General features: G+C 37.1%; 1 protein-coding gene across 1 annotated transcript; it reads left to right on the top strand.

The window, feature by feature from the left end:
* The first annotated feature begins 5,374 nt into the window (after positions 1–5,374).
* On the top strand, positions 5,375–19,153 carry LOC101408284 (aldo-keto reductase family 1 member C23-like protein). Its single transcript, XM_004425410.3, has 9 exons — positions 5,375–5,458; positions 7,423–7,590; positions 8,415–8,531; positions 10,038–10,115; positions 10,571–10,693; positions 13,478–13,587; positions 14,479–14,644; positions 17,358–17,440; positions 19,111–19,153. Exons 1-9 carry the CDS (start codon positions 5,375–5,377, stop codon positions 19,151–19,153), a joined length of 972 nt encoding a protein of 323 aa, XP_004425467.1.
* The last annotated feature ends 3,922 nt before the right edge of the window (positions 19,154–23,075 follow it).

Consider the following 23,075-nt stretch of genomic DNA (forward strand, 5'->3'; position numbering starts at 1 on the left):
TTTTCTATTTCTGTGAAGAATGTCATTGGGATTCTGATTGGGATTGCATTGAATCTGTAGATTGCTTTAGGTAATATAGACATTTTAACTATGTTTATTCTTCCAATCCACGTGCATGGGATATCTTTCCATTTCTTTATGTCATCATGGATTTCTTTCAATAATGTCTTGTAGTTCTCATTGTGTAGGTCCTTCACCTCCTTGGTAAGATTTATTCTTAGGTATTTTATTCTTTTTGATGCAATTGTAAATGGTATTATCTTTTTGAGCTCTCTTTCTGTTAGTTCATTATTAGCATATAGAAATGCAACTGATTTTTGTAGATTGATTTTGTACCCTGCAACTTTCCTGTAGTTGTTGATTGTTTCTAATAGTTTTCCAACAGATTCTTTAGGGTTTTCTATATATACAATCATGTCATCTGCAAATAGTGAGAGTTTCACTTCTTCGTTACCTATTTGGATTCCTTTTATTCCTTTTTCTTGCCTAATTGCTCTGGCCAGAACCTCCAGTACTATGTTGAACAGGAGTGGTGAGAGTGGGCAGCCCTGCCTCGTTCCTGTTCTCAGAGGAATGGCTTTCAGTCTTTCCCCGTTGAGTATGATGTTAGCTGTGGGTTTGTCATATATGGCCTTTATTATGTTGAGGTACTTTCCTTCTATTCCCATTTTGTTGAGAGTTTTTATCATAAATGGATGTTGTATCTTGTCAAATGCCTTCTCTGCGTCTATTGAGATGATCATGTGCTTTTTATTCTTTCTTTTGTTGATGTGATGTATCACGTTGATTGATTTGCGGATGTTGAACCATCCCTGTGTCCCTGGTATAAATCCCACTTGATCATGGTGTATGATCTTTTTAATGTATTGTTGTATTCGGTTTGCCAATATTCTGTTGAGGATTTTTGCATCAATGTTCATCAGCGATATTGGCCTGTAATTTTCTTTCTTTGTATTGTCTTTGTCTGGTTTTGGTATCAGGGTGATGTTGGCCTCATAGAATGATTTAGGAAGTGACCCCTCTTCCTCTATTTTTTGGAATAGTTTGAGGAGGATGGGTATTAAATCTTCTTTGAATGTTTGGTAAAATTCACTGGAGAAGCCATCTGGCCCTGGACTTTTATTTTTTGGGAGGTTTTTGATTATTATTTCAATCTCTTTACTTGTTATTGGTCTATTCAGATTTTCCATTTCTTCTTGGTTCAATTTTGGGAGGTTGTATAAGTCTAAGAATTTATCCATTTCTTCTAGATTGTCCAATTTGTTGGCATATCATTTCTCATAGTATTCTCTTATAATCCTCTGTATTTCCATGGTATCCGTTATAATTTCTCCTCTTTCATTTCTAATTTCATTTACTTGAGCCTTTTCTCTTTTTTTCTTAGTAAGCCTGGCTAAGGGTTTGTCGATTTTGTTTATCTTCTCGAAGAACCAACTCTTTGTTTCATTAATCCTTTCTACTGTTTTTTTGGTCTCAATTTCATTTATTTCTGCTCTGATTTTTATTATTTCTCTTCTTCTACTGGCTTTGGGCTTTGTTTGTTCTTCTTTGTCTAGTTCTGTTAGGTGTAATTTAAGGTTGCCTGTTTGGGTTTTTTCTTGTTTGTTAAGGTGGGCTTGTATCGCTATGAGTTTCCCTCTCAGGACCGCTTTTGCTGCATCCCATATGGTTTGATATGGCATATTATCATTTTCGTTTGTTTCCAGATAGTTTTTGATTTCTCCTTTAATTTCACCAATGATCCCTTGGTTCTTCAGTAGCATGTTGTTTAATCTCCACATTTTTGTCACTTTCCCAGGTTTTTTTTCATAGTTCCTTTCCAGTTTCATAGCCTTATGGTCTGAAAAGATGCTTGTTATTATTTCAATCTTCTTAAATTTATTGAGGCTTGCTTTGTTTCCCAACATATGGTCTATCCTAGAGAATGTTCCATGCGCGCTTGAGAAGAATGTGTAGTCAGCTGTTTTGGGATGGAGTGCTCTGTATATGTCTACTAGGTCCATATCGTCCAGTTTTTCATTTAAGTCTACTATTTCTTTATTAACTTTTTGTCTGGATGATCTATCCATTGCTGTAAGTGGGGTGTTAAGATCCCCTACTATTATTATGTAGTTGATTTCTCATTTTAGGTTTGTTAATAGTTGCTTTATGTAAATTGGTGCCCCTATGTTGGGTGTATATATATTTATAAGTGATATGTCTTCTTGATGGAGCGTCCCTTTTATCATTATATATTTCCCTTCTTTGTCTTTCTTAACCTGTTTTATCCTGAAGTCTACTTTGTCTGATATGAGTATGGCAACACCTGCTTTCTTTTGTTTGCCATTAGCTTGGAGTATTGTCTTCCATCCTTTCACTCTGAACCTGTGCTTGTCTTTAGTGCTAAGATGTGTTTCCTGAAGGCAGCATATTGTTGGGTCTTGCTTTTAATCCATCCTGCCACTCTGTATCTTTTGATTGGAGAGTTCAATCCATTTACATTTAGGGTAATTATTGATATATGAGGGCTTATTGTTGCTGTTTTGTCGCTTATTTTCTGGTTCTTTTGCATTTCCTTTGTTTCTTGTCCCATTTGTTTTGGACTGCTAATTCAGTTTGGTTGTTCTGTCTTATGATTCTTGTAGTTTTCTCTTTGTTTATCATATGTGGTTTTGCTTTGATTATTTGTTTAGTGGTTACCTTTAGGTTTGGGCAAAAAATCTTGTGTATGAGATAGTCCATTATCTGATGGCCTCCTATTTCCTTATACTAAGTCAATTCAGTCACTTTCCTCTTCCCCTTCTAAGTTGTTCTTGTTATACCTTATTCTATCTTGTGTTGTGGCTGTGTGTTTACAGTGATGAGGTTAAATTTATTTTTGGTGAATTTCTTCCTTTGATCTTTGAATTTAGTATTTAAGTGGTTGCTAACCTATTCCGGTAAAGATCTACTATTTCTCTGATTTTGTCTACCTACTTTTCTCCTTCCTCCAAGCTTTGTGTTCCCTTTCTCTTCTTTTTTTCAGGCCTGAGGGCCTTCTTGAGTATTTCTTGTAGTGGGGGTCTCGTGGCCATGAACTCCCTTAGCTTTTGTTTACCTGGGAGAGTTACTATTTCTCCATCACATTTGAAGGATATTTATGCTGGATAGAGCATTCTTGGCTGAAAGTTTTTGTCTTTCAGTATTTTGAATATATCGTTCCAGTCTCTTCTAGCCTGAAAAGTTTCTGTTGAGAAATCTGCTGAGAGCCTGATGGGAGTTCCTTTGTACGTTATTTTTTGTTTTTGTCTAGCTGCCCTTAATATTGTTTCTTTGTCGTTGACCCTGGCTAGCCTTACCACTAGGTGTCGTGATGGCCTTTGTCTGTTAATATATATAGGTGTCCTGTTGGCTTCGCTTACTGGTATTTCCTGCTCCTTCCCCAGATTTGGGAAATTTTCAGCTATTATTTCCTTGAATAGGCTCTCTGTTCCTCTTTCCCTCTCCTCTCCCTCAGGAATACCTATAATTCTTATGTTACATTTTCTAATAGAGTCAGATATTTCTTGGAGTCTTTCTTCATTTCTTTTTAGACTTATTTCTCTCTCCTCTTCCATCTGGAGTATATCTGTATTCCTATCCCCTAAAGTACTAATACTTTCCTCCATATTGTCAGCTCTGTTCTTTAAAGATTCCAGATTCTCCTTTATCTCCTCCATTGTGTTCTTCATCTCCATCAGCACTGATTGGTTTTTCTTTATGATTTCAATCTCTTTTGTGAAGAAACTCCTAATCTCATTGAATTGTTTGTCTGTGTTGTCTCGTATTTCGTTGAGTGTTTTTATGATAGCTATTTTGAAATCTCTGTCATTTAGTTTATGGATTTCTGTGTCTTCGGGGTTGATTTCTAGGTGCTTGTCATTTTGTTTCTGGTCTGGTGATTTCATATATTCTTGCATTGTGGTTCCTGTGTTGGTTTTGTTTTTCCTCATCCTGGAAGTCTCTGGTTGCAATTTCCACCTGCCGCCACTGTCTGGTGGTAAAGGGCTGTGTAGTCTAAGCCCCCTGCGCTCTGCCCCGGTTTTTTTGCTGCGATCCGCAGTTTTGTTTTTTTTCTTTTTCCCGCTGCAATCCACAGGTCCAGTAGTTTGATCAGGTCTGCCGCAGATCGCTAGGTCTGGTCTGGTCAGTTGAGCTGCAGAGTCCGGGTTGCCGGGAGGGGGGAGCTCTCTCTTTTGTCCTCTGGGTCCCTGACGTGGGAGGCTTCTCGTTTGCCCCTCTTTATCCGCTCTCTGGGGTGCTCAGATGTTGATGGTAGCCCTGTGGCTCCTCTGAGTCCTCTGTGCGGGAGTTTCCCACTGTCTGAGAGAGTCCGAAGAGCCACGGTTTCCCCGCCGAGGGCCGCCCTTCCCCCCTCTCTAGGAGCCGTGTGGACCGGGATCGCTGATCTGATGGGGAGGGAGAGGAGTTCTCCTTACCTCTCCCCACTTCCTCCGGGGGCCCAGCACGTTCCGCTCTCAGATGTGTGGCAGTGTGGATCCCTCTGCTCTAGCTTTTCACTGTCTGGGATTCTGTTGTTGGTCTGTGACTGTTGCTTTTGTTGTATCTTGTTGGGGGAAGAGTTCACAGGAAAGCTCACTCTGCCATGATGCTGACGTCACTCTAGGGTCAAATTTTTGAAAAATGTTCATTAATCATTCTTCTAAGTTGTGTGTCTGTGTGTATGTGCATTTGTGTGTGTGTGTGTATAGTTTAAGATAGTTAATTGTTTCAAATGTTGTATGATAAAGAAAGAGCTTCATCTTACCAAAACAAAAAAGAGATTAGTATCTGGAGGTTTGTAGTCTCACATATCGTCACTAATTTTTCAGCAAATCTCTTGTAATAGTTTCCTAATGTACAGGGATCCTGAAGGAAAAATTTACTGTGCAAGAAATTAATGGTTTCTTTATCACTAGATAATAGTTTATTAAGATTCCTTTTTGAGATCATACGATATTTGACCTTCTCCCTCTGACTTATTTCACTTTGCATTATACCCTCAATGTCCATCCATGTTGTCACAAATGGCTGGATTTCAATTGGTATTTTGGTGGTGAACATGATGTGGTCCATGCAGAAATAGAAGTACAATGATGTACACCTGAAATTTTTACAATGTTATAAACCAATGTTACTGCAATAAACAAAAAATTAAAAAAAAAAAAAAGATTCCTTTTTGAGAAAACCAAACTAACAAGTTAACTGTTCCCATTTCTCTTCTCATTCCACGGCTTACTGCTTTAAACTTCCTCCTCCTATAGTCAGTTTGCTAACAGTTGGACTATGGACTTGGGTGTTACCCTCCTGTTATTCGTATAGCCTGTGAGGGCATACGAATAAAACAGAGTCTGCTTAGAGAGAGAAGCAACAGGCAATGGATCCCAAAGGTTGGCGTATGGAATTAAGTGATGGCCACTTCATTCCTGTACTGGGATTTGGCACCTATGCAGCTGAAGAGGTAACAATAGTGGTCTTGGGTTAGAGTGTGAGTGGAAGCTGACCTGGGTTGTCAAGTCATTGAGTTCCTGTGTGACTCTGGGAGGCTCACTTGGTTCTGGTAACCAGGCTAGAACCATTCCTTATACAAAGAGACAAAGTAGTCAGTGTTCACTCTGCATCGGGGTCTCACAGTGTGGTCACCCTCAGATTATTCTGGCTTTTCCTCCAGTTTCCATCTATTTCCCAGGTTGGCAAAAGAGATGAAACTCAGCAGTCAAGAACACTGACTATTAGCTGCCTTGCTTTGAGGGTGATTACACGGGAGTGGTTTCTCTATATATTTCTTTCACTTAAAAATCATTTCCTGCCACCAAGAAGACATGATCCAGAGAAATATTTGCGGTTCAATGTCCTAGACGTGAGCTGAATGACAAATGATGGGAGAGTGTTGCTGTTCTGTTGTGGGTTAGCCTGCTGACTAGTATGCAATGCATACTCCACATGTAGTTTCCCTCATACTTCTCCTACTGCTTGGGAATTTATCCCAAATGGAAAATATAGTATCATTTGAGCAAATAAGCTATGGTCTTTCACTGCAAAGTTTCAATTCTCGGTCCTTGTTAATGTATTTTTGAATGAAGCAAATGGGTAGAGTTTGATCTTGGACATAAGAGGGAGGAAACAGGACAAGTCACTAGATGAAGCCAGAAGTTTGCCTTCCAATTTTGTCTTTAGACTCATTGTATGACAAGAGAGTAGTACTTAAAATTTGAGTCTCACTTTCTCATTTATAAAACAGAAGGAGATATTCAAAGAGATGATTTGGAGACAGATGGCAGGGCTTGTTTACTTTGTAGTGCAAAGTGGGATGAAGGGGAGGGAAGGGTCAAGAATATCAGTGAAGCTTCATTTACCATAAACTCCTGAATTCCCCTCCACCTAAGGAAAGAGTATGACCAGCAGAGAGCAGTTAGACCATGTTTCTAGTTCCTAGCAACATCAATGACTAAAGAAACCTTCTTAAATACTTAAAAAGGAGTGGAATATTGTTCAGCCTTAAAACAGAAGGAAATCCTGCCATTTACAACTGCATAGATGGACCAAGAGGACCTTATACTAAGTGAAATAAGCCTGGCACAGAAAGACAAATACGGCATGATCCCACATATATCTGGAATCTATAAAACTCAAACTCATAGAATCAGAGAGTAGAGTAATGGTCACTAGGGGCTGGGGAAGGGGCAGTGTGAAAAATGGGGAGATGTTGGTCACAGGTAGAAACTGTCAGTTACAAAATGACTAAGTTCTGGAGAACTAATGTGCAGCATGTTGACTACAGTTAATAATAATGCATTATATTCTTGAAATTAGCTAGGAGAGGGGATCTTAAGTCTTCTCACTACTCACAAAAAGAAGATAACCATGTGATGTGATGGGTATTTTAATTACCTTCATTGTGGTAATCAATTCACAAGATATTTGTATATGAAAACATCACATTGTACAACTTAAATATATCCGCTTTAAACTTATATATAATTTTTATTTAGTGTGTTCTGTGTGACTACACTAGTAGAGGACTATTAGAAGCTATCACCTTGTTTCCTTAGACTTTCTTCCATGTACCTTTTTCCTTTTTTCATTTTGATCAGTAACCTCACAATATAAATCATATCCATGACTGTAACTATATGCTGATTCCTGTGATTTATTTCAGCAAATCAATGAACTTGGGGGTGGACTTTGGAACCTTAGATGCTAGTGATGAAGCAGTGATAGCCCAGGATTGAAGGGGTCCCTGGGATACACAACTTTTATCACTTACCAGGAAAGACCCAGGCAAACTGCCATGGGTTCATCACCACACATGCAGAACTAACCTAAGACATGAGGAAAAGTTGAGTCTTAGGAAAGTCAAAGTTGTGCCTTAGCTCTCTCTCAATCATGTGAATTTCCAGCCACTACTTTTGGTTGCTCATCTAGGTTCCTAAGAGCAAAACTGTGGAGGACATCAAATTAGGTATAGATGCTGGGTTCCGCCATATCGATTGTGCTCATGCATACGGTAATGAAAAGGAAATTGGACTGGCTATCCAAAGCAAAATTGAAGATGGCACTGTGAAGAGAGAAGACCTATTCTGCAATTCAAAGGTGCTGTGTATGTGATGTGTGTGCATGCCATCGTGTGAATGTGACTGTGTGGAGATGACAATTACATGATAGGATCAGTAGTTGTTGGGTGAAATGTGCTTATTGGTACAACTTTCTTAACACATATTAATGTATTAAATCCATTGTCAAAAAGAAGATGATGGCTTTCTCATCATTGCTTTGTTCAAATTCTATGATTTTAAAGTAAAGTCAATTTACTTTTCTGAGCCTCAGACCATATCAGTGTGACTTTAAATGGACTAATCAGATAGAACTGATCATATTATAACATTCCCTATCACCTGGCTGACTTACTACAATTTCTTAGCATTCTGAATCTCACTTCTCACCTCCATAAATAAGAGAGAGCAATATAAGAGGCACTTTGTGTATTAAACAGGATATAGCTAAAGTGTCTTGAATTGTGCACAGCACATATTAATATGTTCAAAGCACATTTTCTCTATAATTATCTAAACAAAAGAGATGCTACTTATTCCCCACAAGGTTTAACATTTTATAGAATTAGGCTGTCTTTGTGAACTCGTTTGTAAACTTCTTCAAACAGAGTTCAGATAATGGGCATGATTATTATTTGATAACACCTTTTATATCTTGGGTCATTTCCTTCCAATGTTAGTAAATGTACTAATGATAAATCCAAACAAATAGTAGAGTGTCTATAAGTAAGTCAAATCAAAATGGAATGCAAGGGAAAAAGTTTTTTTTCTCTGTGGTCATCAGTTTCCAACCATTAGAAAAATGTCTAATTCTTAAGTGAAACAGGAAAAACAAAACTGAATGACATTTTTTAACTTCTGCAGCTTTGGATCACTTTCCTGCGACCAGAATTGGTCCGAACAGCCTTGGAACAGTCTCTGAAAAATCTTCAACTGGACTATGTTGATCTCTATATTATTCATTATCCAACAGCTCTGAAGGTTGGCAATTTGCATGGTCACACCTATTTCACTTCTTGTGTCAGAATGTCTATCAACTTGCATGGATGACTGGATTAAGATTATCCTTAGAATATGTAGGGGTTATTACGCTACAAAAGAATCTCCAAAATAATATTTCCTGAATAGCTTTTTTTTTTAAACTTTATTTATTTCTTTTTCCCCCCAAAGCCCCAGTAGATAGTTGTATGTCATAGCTGCACATCCTTCTAGTTGCTGTATGTGGGACTTGGCCTCAGCATGGCCAGAGAAGTGGTGCGTCAGTGCACGCCTGGGATCTGAACCCCGGGCCGCCAGTAGTGGAGAGTGCGCACTTAACAGCTAAGTCACGGGGCCGGCCCCCTGATTAGCTTTTTATGTACTTTTTTGAATCTTAATTTCCTTTCCATGCCTTCAAGAGAAAAGAGTTCAACCATCTCAAAGCTTCTGCCTCGAAAATTTGAGGAAATAAAAAAAGGCACGTTCAACATGCAGTCTTGATTATGACTCTTGAATCTCTTGGGGATGTGAGAAACATAGGGTTTCACACAGCTGCGGTAAGCAATGAAATTCTCATGATGAGTAGATCTCATCTCTCACCATTTTAAGTTGAAAGTAGATATGATGCGAGTTCCTCTGGGTGGGTCTAAAGCTGGCAGCCTTCATAAGGACTTCCAAGACATTGACTACACCATTGCATATCTTGACAATGGATTTTTTTAGACTGCACTTAGCCATTAATGACTGGGTTACGTAGAATTCTTGATTTTAAGTTAGACAGCTACTAAAGCTGTCCTATGCAAAAGAGTTTATTGGACTATGTAAGTGGGAAGTCCAAGCCCTGGAGAGATTAAAGGATTTGGAATAGTCTTCAGCAATATCTCGTTTTCTCTATCCCTTAACTTCGTATTACTATTGGTTTGCTTTATTTTTGTCACAGTATTTTCTGTTGGTGGCAAATATGGCCTTGGGGCTGTTCAAGGCTCATGGTCATTAACACTTGAGAGCATCACTGGATCTTCCAGCAACCATATTAATCCTTAAGAGAACCTCAAAAGACCCTGTTTGGTTCATGTGCCTTCCCTTGGACTGTTGAATGTTCAGAGGGATAAGGAACTCTGATTTCTAGCCTGGGTCAATATTGCAGTAGTTATACTAGATATAAGGCCTTGAAACTTACTGTCATTCCCAGTGTAAGGGACGTATCCTTCAAGAGGAAAATGTAGGGAGCAGACAGGGTTGTTATAATTCACTATGAGTCCCCATTATAACCTAGGAAAACAGTATTTATTAAAAGTTAGAATAAGTGTGAGAGATTAGAGGAAGCCTGTCTCTTAAAGACATACCATACAATTGCATATGAAAATCACTTTGCAAATATTAGTATCTAGAGTGTTACAATGGGTAACTCATGAAAGATTACTGTGGCAGCCCTGAATGTGCCTGGCAGCCTGGCTAAGTTGGATAAATTATTCTGTGACATCACTAAAATGGCTGCTTCTATTCCAGCCAGGGGAGGAACTTTATCCAGAAGATGAACATGGAAAAGCAATATTTGACACAGTGGATCTCTGTGCCACGTGGGAGGTGAGTGCTTGAAGGAGAGAGCTCAAAGGAGGAAACCAGGAGAGGAGGAATCTGGTTCATTTCTTCCACTTATGAGAATGGGCTATGCACCTTGGGGTTCAGCATTCATAAATTTTAAAATAACGGGTATGCTATAGACGTGTGGAGGAAATTATTACTGAAATGTTTATAAAGAGGAACAGAGGAACAGAATTTGGGACAATGAGGATAGGCATCTTTTTCCTTCAATGTGTAGTATTCTCACATTTTTCTAATGACAAGACAGCAATTCTTATTCTTGCTGTCACTACATTCTCTCCCTGTTTAACTTACTGCTTTTCCTCTTCTTGATAATTATGCCAATTGGCTTCATTGTTATTTCCTGACAGTTGTTCCTTTTAACAAATTTTTCCTGCATTTATTCTTGATCTATAGCCAATTGCACAAATGATTTTTCATCATCCCTTCCTCACCAGGCCTTGGAGAAGTGTAAGGATGCAGGATTGACCAAGTCCATCGGGGTGTCCAACTTTAACCGCAGGCAGCTGGAGAAGATCCTGAACAAGCCAGGGCTCAAGTACAAGCCTGTCTGCAACCAGGTGAGCACGCCTGACCTCCTCTCCTTTCTGTTCTTCATTTCCTTCTTCTTGCACTACTGCTAGATGTTTATTTGGCCTCCCCTCCTGTTCATCCTACCTTTATGGAACAGAAGATTCTAGAGAGCAGAGCCTCTGGCTAGATAGGTGTGAATAGAACACATAATTATATCTCTGTTTTGTAAAGTCTTACTGAAAAAAAGTGGTAAGACCTTAGTATTGAGTTGTGCATAAAAATTTAGGGAGGGTAAATGAAGTGACAGAGGCCTTGAATTGTTATCAGACAGTAGAGGGAAGCAAATATTTCCCTGAGCTGTAAAGGATGTCCAGAGATGGGAAGGGTGAAAGTGATTTGGGAGGAATTGTATACAGAAAGAAAAGTCTTGAAAATGTGGAATGGGTAGTAGATAATCCAAGTGTGAAAATAAAATAAGGTAGATGTCAGGGGTTTGTGTGGGGTTTGCATGTCTGAATCTTTTGTCTTGGTATCTCTGCTTGCAGGGGTCTTTAAATAGGAAGGATAGATACAAAAAAAAATTAACTGGAGACTTTGAAAGTCTCCCAGGCTAGAGGGATGCTTTATGGTGATACTAGTGGTGGGCAAAATCAACACTCAGGAATATTAGGAGGAACATAAAACAGAACTTGTGATTTACTCAATCTTAGTCTGTTTCTTCTCGATTTGTACCCTTAAATAAACTCTTTAGACACATTATTCTGTGTCTGTTTCTGTGCTCTTACTTTTTTTATTCTATTTTTATTTCATTATGGTAAGAACACTTAACGTGAGATCTACTCTCTTAAAAAATTTTGAAGTATGCAATACAATACCATACAATATTGTTAATTATGGGGAAAATGTGGTACAATAGATCTCTAGAACTTATTCATCTTACGTAATTGAGTCTGCATGGCCATAATTAGCAACTTTTGATTTCTCCCTCCTCCAAGCCCCTGGTGACTACCATTCTGGTCTCTGATTCTATGACTTTGATTATTTTATTAGATTCCTCAAATAACTGCTATCATGTAGTACTTGTCCTTCTGTGAATATCTTATTTCATTTACGATAATGTCTTTACAGTATAACTTGGAGTCAAGGAGTAAGCATCTTAGACTGGAAAATATGTCTTATAAAATTCAAGAATTTGACTTACAGTGTTAGAGCACTATTGATTTTCTGTTATAAATGTTAAAACATTCATATGATTCTAGTATTAGTTTTACTCTCAATTTTTATTATGAAAAATTTCAGACATTCAGAGAAGTTGATTATGATAGAGAACATCAATGTTTTCCTTCCTGTATTCAAAATTTTTCACATTTTGCCACATTGCCAAATATATGTATATATGTGGATCTATCTGCATACATATATGTAATATTTTGCTGACCCTCTTCAAATTAAGCTATAGACATGACAGTTCACTCCTACAGACCTCAGAAAGCTTATTGTCTAGTATCCAATCCATGTTCAGTCCTCCTTGTGGATTTCCCAAGTTCTATTATGGATCTTTTGTAATCGGGAGCCAATTGTGGTCCACATATTACTTTCATTCATGTTTCTTAAGCTCTCTTAATCTAGAATGGTCATTCAATCCTTTTTTACCATGACATCCTGACAGGATTTGTCAAATATTCTGGATTTATCCAATTGTTTTCTTTTGATGTTAATTAACTTATTACCCTATGCCCAGTTTCTTCAAATTAGAAGTTAGGTATGAATGCCTTATTACATTAAAGTTAAACATTTTTGGCAAGGAAATGTCCTTTGCATGTTGTTTCCTTCAAATGGCACTCTAGTAGGAAGCCTGTCATGAAAAGTTGTCCTATTAGGAGGGATATTACTTTTCTTCTCTTGGTTAAGCTAGTCATAGCCAGGTATTTTCTTTGTAAGTGTACATTTTCCCCTTTGAAATTACCAAGCCATCTGTTGAGTGATGATTGTCATCGGAGGAAGTCATATTTCCCCCAAGTTTTCACATAATGGTTGAGTAGCCATCAATGATTTACACTGAGTCAGTAATGTCATTAGGTTTTGTAGATAATTATTTTTAATTTAAAACACTCTCTTATAATTTTTTCTCCTTACATTTTATTGTAAACAGAAAATTATCTCATCAAGTCAGGGTAAAATACAATTATTCTTATAAGGCAGGGTAAAAGCTTAATTTCTTCCCCTTAATTATCAATGTTCAGAGAAAGCAGTTACTGCAATAATCACCATCAGTGGAACAAAGATTTTCTTCTCTCTTTGTCTCTCTTTCTCTCTCTATCATCACTATGGACTTGTGGATTTTTATTTACCCTATGTGTTATAATTCCTTCTAGTCATTATTACCATTGATGCTGAAATCTACCCAATGTCACCAGTGGGATCCCCATCACACTGGCTCTTTTGTCCTTTATAAATCCCTTCCTGAGTTTTTGAAGAATTTCTTGCTTTCTGGCACAATTTGATGTCCAAGGCTCAAACAGTTCTCTTCCTGTTCAAGATCTAGAAATAACCATGTCTCCCTGTAGACAATGGTATTGAGTAACCAAGATGTGATCCGTAGACTTGGTTGTTCCCAAGACTGTCATTTTCTTTTTTCTTATTTTACCCTTCTGTGGAGCAGGGATATAATATTTATTTTTTTAAAAAAGTCACTACCTAATGTTAATAGTTCCAGTTTAAATTTAATATTAGGCAGTTTTCTATTCAGCTTTTTTTCTTTTTAAACTTGCTTTTGATATAATACTTCCGTTTCATACAGTCTGACATTCTTCTATCTTGGCATTCTACAGGTGGAATGTCATCCTTATCTCAACCAGAGGAAACTGTTGGATTTCTGCAAATCAAAAGATATTATCCTAGTTGCCTATGGTGCTTTGGGAACCCAACGTCCAAAACAATGGTAATGAAGAGAACTGGGAAGTTACCTAAAACACTGTTTTGACGAAGTATTTTTAATTATACCATTCTCAGTTTTCTAGAATTAAGTCTCAACTGGCTTGGAGAGAGATGAGAGGGATGGAAGAAATATTTCCTCTTTATCATTCCATTACCCAGCCAATGCTTTTACATTATATGTGTCTGGTAATGCAAATCTCTGCATTAAAATCTACATATAAATCAAAAATAGAAAAAAGACATAAGCTTAAGTTTTGATTTAGATATTTATTAACTAATTAACACATTTTTAGTAATAGACTCTGAGTCTCACTTACTTTGTGTCTAAAATCAGATAATATTATGTAACACCCAGCTTTATTGTGAAAGAAGAAATCACAATCCGAAACATTTTTGTAAACTCCTATAGATATATTGCACACTATAAGTAATGTAAAATAAATAGTTCTCACTTTGGGAATACTCAATTTTTATCAATATCTTAGAAAAGTTAAAATAAAAAGTATCCTGTTCTTTTCTTTCCTCTTCCTCCTTTCATACTCTTGTTCTTATGAAGAAGATGAGAAAAAGAAAATGACCACTGAGAAGCAAAAGAGAAAAAATTCATGAGTTTGGAAACACTGGTCTCAACTCAAACATGCATAAAAATGACCTGGAGGGCTTTGTAAACACAGATTGTAGGTGCCACACATGAGTTTCTGAACCAGGTGGTCCTGGGTGAAGCCATGGAATATGCCTTCCTAACAAGTTTCCAGATGATAGCTATGCTTCTGGTCCAGGGACCACTTTTTGAGAAGCACTGGTCTAGAGCGGACCTACTTGGTCTATTTAGGAAGGCTCTTAACAAACTGAATACTCAGTCTCAGATATTCAGCATTTCTGAATTTCCCTCCAGGGTAGACCAGAACTCCCCGGTTCTCTTGGACGATCCAGTTCTTTGCGCCATGGCAAAAAAGTACAAGCGAACTCCAGCACTGATTGCTCTTCGCTACCAGCTACAGCGTGGGGTTGTGGTCCTGGCCAAGAGTATCAATGAGAAGCAGATAAAAGAGAACATGCAGGTGACGAGTGAGACTGTGGGCATAGGGATCCTAAAGAATATCCTTCATGTGTGTTCTTCTTTCTAAGCTCTCAAGACACTTTTGACCCCAGATGAGTTACCTGTGATTTCCCATACATGTACACCTTTATATATTCCCACAGGTTTTCTCCTACTGTGGCAACAGGAGAGGCAGCATGGCTGGATGGAATTAAGTTTAGACAGAACACAGAGATTATAGTGTCTGCATTAAGTCTGCAATGTACTCTGTAGCCGAGGTCAAGTGATCTCTCATTTTCTTCATTCTAAAATGAGAGAATTGGATTATGTGATTTTCTTGGTCTGTTTGAGGTGCTATAACAAAGTATCACAGACGGATGTATTACGAAAAACAGAAATTTATTTCTCACAGTTGTAGAGGCTGGAAGCCTGAGATCAGGGTGCCAGTGTGGTTGGGTAAAGACTCTCTTCTGGGTCACAGACTTCTTGTATTCTCTCATAGTAGAAGGGGCAAGGGAGCTGTTTCAAGTCTCTTTTATGAGGGCATTAATCTCATTCAAGAGGGCTTGACCATCACGACCTCATCACCACTCAAAGCTCTGGGTTCTATTACTATCAGAGTGGGGGTTAGTGTCACACATAGGAATTTTGGGGGAACATAAACGTCAAAACTATAGCAGGGATCTCCGGTCTCCAAATCTCTGTGGTTTTAGTTTGCATTTCCTTGTATAATAATGTAGTTTCATTTTCACATATTTATTTTACTCGAGTTCCCACTTTTTTGAAGTGCCTGTTGAAGTCTTTGTCCATTTGTATTAAGTTGCCTGTCTTTTTATTATTTATAGTGAGATCATTTTTATAAAATTAGCTATAGCTGCATAACAAACTATCCCCAATTTAGAGGATTATTACAAAAGCCATTTATTTAGCTCATGATTCTGGGGTTTAATGATTAGCCTGGGCTCAGCTAAGCAATTCTCTTCTTGATTGGGCCCTCTCATGTATTTGCTGTTAAATGCAGGGCACCTGGCATTTCTGATTTAGGGGTTGATTTGGCTGTTGTCAGTGGTGCATAAACTCTGTTCCATATAATTTTTCATATAGTTGGCTAGACTATAGCAAACTAGCCTGTTGTTCATCTCATCACAGTGGCGTGTTCACAAGACAGTGAGTGGATACTCGCAAAGCCTTTTCATGTCTAGGCTCAGAATAGACTCACCACTGCTTCTGGCAAATTTTATTGTCGAGTGCAAGTTACAAGTCAGGCCAGATTCAAGGGGTAGAGAATTTTGCAAAACTGTTTTTGTCTTTTCATTTATTCAAAAGATCAAAAAAATGATTTTTTAATGGAATGTCAAAATGGACGTATATATATATATATATGTTTAAATGGAAATCCAAATGTTCATATTTTCCAAAAGATTTTCATTGTCATCTCTGTCATATATCAAATATCCCTCAGTCCATTTCTGGCCTCTCTCTTCTATTCAACTACTTACTTTTATGTACCATCTAATTATAGTGAAAAATAAGTCATGCTTTTCAGAATGGTAAAACTTTTACTCCATTACTTTTTCTTCTTTAAGAATGTGTTAAGTATTCTTGACTAGTTTTTCCTTTATGTAAAATATACTATCACTTCTCAACTTCCGTGAAAAATAAGTGTGTAAGTCTTTGATACATACTGCATTGAAACTATAGATTAATTTGGAGAAAATTGGCTTATTTACAATATCGAGACTTCCAATCCATAATTATGCTATGAGTATTTATTTATATAGGTGTTCTTTATATATTTTTAATAGATTTCATAACTTTCTCCACAAAGATATTTACGTAATCCTTCTGTTAGATTTATTCATAGATAACTAGTATGTTTGATGTCATTTTGATAATTTTTCCTAACTTTCTATTGTGAAGATTTTCAAATGTACAGAAAAGTTGAAAGATGAACACAATAAATGCCTTACTTGGATTCCTCAATTGTGAAATTGTTGACATTGTGCTTTCTATCTATCTACCTACCTACCTACCTACCTATGTATCATCTACCTACCTATCTATCTATTGTCTGTCTGTCTATCTTTCTTTCTATCTATCTATCTATCTACCTTCTCTATCTTCCAGTCTCTTGGAGCATTAGTATGGATTTAAGAATTTATTTGATTCAACATGTTATCCATTACTGACATTCTTTTTGATGCTTAAAGTGTCCCACATTTATACAGTGATATCCTCTTCAAGTCAGTACTATGTCCTTTGAACATGATATCATTAATATTGGACAGTTAATGGTTTGAATTGTCTTGAAAAAAATTTTTTCACATTCTAATTGTTCATTGAATGGGTATAGAATCCACCTGTATTCATCAAAATTACTAAATTATGTGTCGTATTTTTACAATTTATCTCTAGATTCTTCTAGATCTTCTAAGTATGTGACCTTATCTCTTTGAATAATGTCAGCTTTGTTCCCTCAGCTTTTTAAAAGTTCTCCTTACTGTCTGTGGTCTTTGAAGTTTCAATATATTATATCCAGGGATGAATTTCTATTTAATTTTTGCCTGATATTTATTACCACTTGAGTATTTTGCCAGATGTCTTTATAAACTTTTGGAAACTTTTAAGACTTTTTGAGTATTGCCTCTCCACCATTCAATATGATTTGCTTGGATTTTCCAGACTGGCAATCATGCAATCTAAAACTCACAAAATTATTTCTATTTCTGTGATAGGTTTTTGAATTCCAGCTAACTTCAGAGGACATGAAAGTCCTAGATGGCCTAAACCAAAATCTTCGATATCTTCCTTTTCACATGTAAGTGACTTTGGAGAATACGTTTGCCTGAATTCGTTTTCGGATAATGAGTGTATGAGGATTGTTAACATTCACTTCAAGACCAGGAAGACAGAGGCCAATTTGAGTCAGGGGTGAGATAGGAACTTTCTGGAATCACAACTCAGACTCTCTTCAGAGCTTTGTTCACAGACACACCAACATGGTGAGTGAACTGGGATCAGCTTGGATTTGAACACACACATCCTTCACTCCTCATTCCATTATCTATCCAAGAACCTTGATATCATTGCTGAATCTATCTCTTCCACGTAGACCTCCCATTTCTACAACAATCTAGCGGACATACACTGTGGATAGCACCAGTGTAGGCTAATTCAATGTTTCCAAAACTGTGTTTATCATCTTCTTCTCCCAACTTGTCAATGCTTTATCAATTAAAGGCTTCTCCATCAGGCTTATGTCCCACACCAGAAATGCCCATCACCCCAATATGGGATCTTCATGAGATCGTGCCAAGTTTATGTCCTTCCAGATCTCTCCATTCCCTTTCATTGTATGTTTGTTCAGGACCCAAATACTGCATTTCCCTCCTCAAAGCCTGGCTTGTGGAGTCCATAGGAATTCTTGGTTTAGATTTTCTGAAATATGGAGATCGCAATGCAGAGGACAAAGTTTTCAAGAATAGAGATTTAAACCAAAGGAGGAGTCTGGAGGCAAAAATACCATTGTTGGAGAGAATTTAGAGCCACCAAAAGATCTTTCTTATTCCTTCACGCTCTAAGGTTCTGGAATTTTGAGAAAAGACTTTCATTATAAATGAAGGAAAGGGAGGAATGCACATTCCTTCTACCTGTGAGAAATTTAATTCATAATAGTAATACATGTGATAACATATGGAAAGAGATTAGCACAATGGCAAGTTGTGAATACTCAAAAGTAGGTACATATATTTTTATCCTTGCTAATATATTTATGAATATTGATACAAATGAAGAATAAGATAGGGAAATAAGGCAAAAAGAAAAGAAGAGTGGTAATCAGTCATTAATTCTTACACATATATTTTAATAGTAACCAAGCAATTTTCTACCACTTTATATTTCGGGCTATTACTGAACAGAGATCAGCCTGCTATACAGTGAGCTCCCTGCACATGGGACCCAATTCATGACATTTGTGACATTCTTTCCATTTCGGAATCTAAATGGAAATGTGTTGTATGTGGTGGTCTGTTAGTAAATAATTAGTAAATTTAATAAATGGAAGTGAAATTGCATTCAGTTACCTGTGTCACCCTAAAGTATTTACTAGTGTCAAGCATGTGGCTGGACTTCTCCTGTGCAAAATAAGGCAGAATGAGACTCTTCTTCCGCTGAGGAGTTGAAATAAGAAAGGACAGGCTATCTTGTTGCTTTATTTACAGCTGTAGCTATGGAGAGGAAGATATTTGAATTATTGAGTCTGCATCTTCTGTGTATTAAGTTCTGGGAAGGGAACATCATTTCAAAAATTTAATAATTATTATTTCCTAGTTGATATAAAGTCATGTTTGTGAAAGAAAGGAAAACTTCACAACAAGTTGGTAAATAAATGTTTAACTTTAATGACAGCTTCATAGAAATCACATCTCTTTCACAGTGGAAATAGAGTGATTGAACCCATATATGTATTGTTCTATCTCATTTTAGTGCTACTGACCACCCTGAGTATCCATTTTCTGATGAATATTAACATGGAGGCCTTTTTCCTGACTTCTACCAGAAGCCCAGTGTGCAGATAATGAGTTGGGAAACTGCTCAGATGTTGGTGATCGGACACATCAGTGTGGGTTCCATCCAAGCTGCTCAACAACTCATACTCAGCTAGACTTAAGCCCATAGGTCAGGAAGGAAAGGCACTCCATTTTTGTCACTTTGTGTAAAAATTAAAGATTTTTTCCCCCTAAAGACTCTTACCTACTCCAGTCTCTCTTTTGTATGTTTTCTTTCCTTCTGACTCATTAGAGCCAAAAACTAATTTGCCTAGAGTTGCAAGTGGAGGAGTCAGAGGGAATACAATAACAGCAATTTTACAGACATTTCTGGAGTGGGATAGGTAGAGTTTTCAGTCTCTAGGGAAGTATTAGTTAGCTGGTATTTATCAGTCAGTGTTCCTTTAGCCCTTCGAGGAACAAGAGGACACACTGCATATGGTCTGGAAGGTGAGGCACGTATTGCAAGGATGACCAACAATGCATAAGCTCTCTTTCAGCAGCTCAGGTGATCATTGCTCCAGGAAATCCCAGAATGAGGCATCCCTCTGGCAGAGCTGGCCCAAAAGGTGGGAGGGGAACCAGCCTGGAAGGATGATTAGGACTCAGACACACAGAAGGTTTAGGGGGAGGAAGTTGAGTACATATCTGTTTGGGAAACTTTGTAAAATGCCTGTTTGCTTCTTCTCTTCTGCAGATAAAAAGAAACTTTCCACAGTATTTTACCAAAGGGCCAGAGCTGAGAGTCAGGAGTAGACAGCCATGTGTGCCTAGGAAAAAGTAACAAGCTTGCTGGGCTGTAGTTGGGCAGGAATTCAAAGAAACAACTGACTGATCAAATTGCTCTGAACATTAACTCTATATTTATCATATGTTCTCAGGATTAAAAATATTAATTTTGTATACTTGATGCTTTTAACTGTTTAAAACACAAAGCAAGGCCCACTAACTAATACAAAACTCAAAATATTCCTAAGCCATTAAATATTTTCTGTAAAGCTAATATTAATATGGTGAATACATTTAGTAATTCCAATTTTCCTAAAATTTACACCACCATTTCAAAATACATGTCTGCAAAATAGCCCAATGCCTACAATATTTGTTAACTTTTAGGAACACTCTTTCATAAAATATACACATTTATTATCTACAATTTTTAAGGATACAAACTCAATCATGTAATTGTAAGGAACTAAGTTTTATCTCAGACCACTTTGTTAAAATTGGAGACAATCGTGGACCAAACAGGGACAATAAAAGAACTTTGAGACTAACAGTTGTTTGGAACCTGGGTTCAATTTCTGACACCTACACCTGCAGCTGTTGTTTCCTCTCATGACTAGATTCATCTGTCATAAACACTGGGCTTTCCAAAGCCATGCTCCTCAGCTGGGACCTAACCAAGAAACTGTGTAGCCCACAGTCTTTCCGAAAATGATTCATCCTGTTTAAATTAGAGGAGATCATATACGTTCTCAGATTTTGGTTCACATTTCTAGGACTGTAGTATAACTATGTTATTAAGACATAGTGAATAGTTATTGGGATTGAATCTTTTCATTAGGCTGCAGTTGTCTGGTTTTTATTTTTTATAATGGCTCCTTGACATTTTTTAATTTATTAAAATCCATCTTCAAGAGTTACTACCCTGGGAAGATCAGTGCATATGACAAAGGTAGCCAAGTAAACTCCCTAGACCTGCTTCAGGCAGGAAAAGATCAGGAAAAGATGCAAAGTCTCAAGAAACTATTTTGTCTAACTAATTCAGAACTGTTCACAAAATAGAGTCAAATTTTCATAATATTGAAAAAGCTAGACTTCTGGTTTTTGGTCACATAGATAAAGAATTTGGAAGTCAACACTTCCTTCCTCATAATGAGGAAAAGTATAAACAAACGAAGAATCAACAACTCTCCTTAGATCCATAAGATTATTGAAGTCACAAGGCAAATTGCACCCCAAAATTGGATAGACAGTTGGATACCAAGAATGATGACTTACAGGGAGCAGAAGAACAACAAAGTGAGTAGACTGACATTACTCAATTTCAAGGCTTACTAGAAAGCTACAGCCATCGGGACAGTGTGGTATTGGTGAAAGTAAATTTAAATCGATCAATGGAACAGAATAGACAAGCCAGAAATAGACCCACAAAAACAGAGTTAACTGATCTTTGAAAAAAGAGCAAAGGCAATCCAATGGAGAAAGAATAGTCCTTTCAACAAACGGTACTGGAACAACTAGGCATCCACATGTAATAAGTGAACCTAGACTCAGACCTTAATCTTTCACAAAAGTTAACTCAAAATGAACTATAGACCTAAATGTAAAATGCAAAACCATACATCTCTACAGGATAGAAAATCGAGATGATTTGGGGCATGGTGATGGCTTTTTAGACACAACAGCAAATGCCCAATCCCTGTAACAAAAAAAATTGTTAGACTTCATTAAAGTAAAATGAAATCTGCTCTGTGAAAGACCCTGTGAAGAGAATGGAACGACAAGCCACAGATTATGAGAAAGTACTTGCAAAACTCTATCTAATAACTGATCAGTATCCAAAATATACAAAGAACGCTTAAAACTCCATAGTCATAAAACAAAACAAAAAAAAAATTAAAAGTGAGCAAAAGATCTGAACAGACACTTCACCAGAGAAGATATACAGTTGGCAAGTAAGCATATGAAAAGTTGCTCAACATCATTTGTCATTATGGAATCGCTAATCAAGAAAAAAAAAAAAAATAAGACACACCACTACATATCTCTTAGAAAGGCCAAAATCCAAAATAGTGACAACACCAAATGCTGTCTATGAGGTGGAACAACAAGAACTCTCTTTCACCACTGGTGGGAATGCAAAATGGTACCGCCATTTTAGAAGATGTATTGGCAGTTTCTTACAAAACGAAACATACTTTTCCTATATGGTCCAGCAATTTTGCTCCTTGGTATTTACCCAAAGGAGTTAAAAAATGTATGTCCACACAAAAACCTTTGCACAGATGTTTATAACAGTTTTTAATAATTGTCAAATTATGTATATAGGTTCGTTGGATATGGATACATAATTATATCCATACAGTAGAATTTTATTCAGTGCTAAGAAGACATGTACTATCAAGCCATGAAAATACATGGAGGAATCTTAAATGCATATTACTAAGTGAAATAAGCCAGTCTTAAAAGGCTACATACTGTATGATTTCAACCATAAGACTTTCTGAAAAGCAAAACTATGAAGACAGTAAAAAGATCAAGATTACCAGGAGTTTAGAGGAAGAGAGAAAGGGAAGGATAGATAAGAAGAGCACAGGGGATTTTTAGGATGATGAAACTACTCTGCATGACATGTAATGGTGGATACATGTCAAGATGCATTTTTCAATATTCATAGAGCTGTGCTAAACAGAGGAAACCAAACGTAAACCATAGACCTTAATTAATAATAATGCATCTATATTGGCTCATAAGTTGCCACAAGTACCCCACAGTAACACAAGATGCTAATAATAGGTAAAATGAGGGATGGGAAGGAGGAGACAGACTGTATGGGAACTCTCTGTATTTTAAGTGCAATTTTCCTATAAATCCAAAAGTACTCTAAAAAGTAGTCTATTAATAAAAAGTGTAAAAGTATAGTCCAATTTTTATTCCTTCTAACAGTTTATTCCCTTTCATTAAAAAGAGTTTTTGAGCAGATAAGAGTCAGATTTTGTGACTGTCTCATGGAACAACTGTTATAGGATCTGATGCTTAGTCAAAATGTAGACGTTGCTGATAGTTCGAGGTCTGTGAAGGTGAATTGGACAGGGGATCAGGTCATTCTCTGGTCATCATCTACATCTTAGTGAACAAGGTTAGCAGATTGTCAGGCTTAATCACATGGGATCATGT

This window comes from Ceratotherium simum, chromosome 32, assembly GCF_057802395.1.
Source record: "Ceratotherium simum simum isolate JZ-2026a chromosome 32, ASM5780239v1, whole genome shotgun sequence".
Lineage (NCBI taxonomy): Eukaryota > Metazoa > Chordata > Mammalia > Perissodactyla > Rhinocerotidae > Ceratotherium > Ceratotherium simum.

What these genes read in the sequence shown, in the direction of transcription:
- LOC101408284 (XM_004425410.3), top strand. Translation starts at nt 5,375, where the DNA reads ATGGATCCCAAAGGTTGGCGTATGGAATTAAGTGATGGCCACTTCATT. An exon ending in ACCTATTCTGCAATTCAAAG is followed by an intron (nt 7,591 to 8,414) that starts GTGCTGTGTATG and finishes TAACTTCTGCAG; the next exon opens with CTTTGGATCACTTTCCTGCG. An exon ending in ACCCAACGTCCAAAACAATG is followed by an intron (nt 13,588 to 14,478) that starts GTAATGAAGAGA and finishes ATTTCCCTCCAG; the next exon opens with GGTAGACCAGAACTCCCCGG.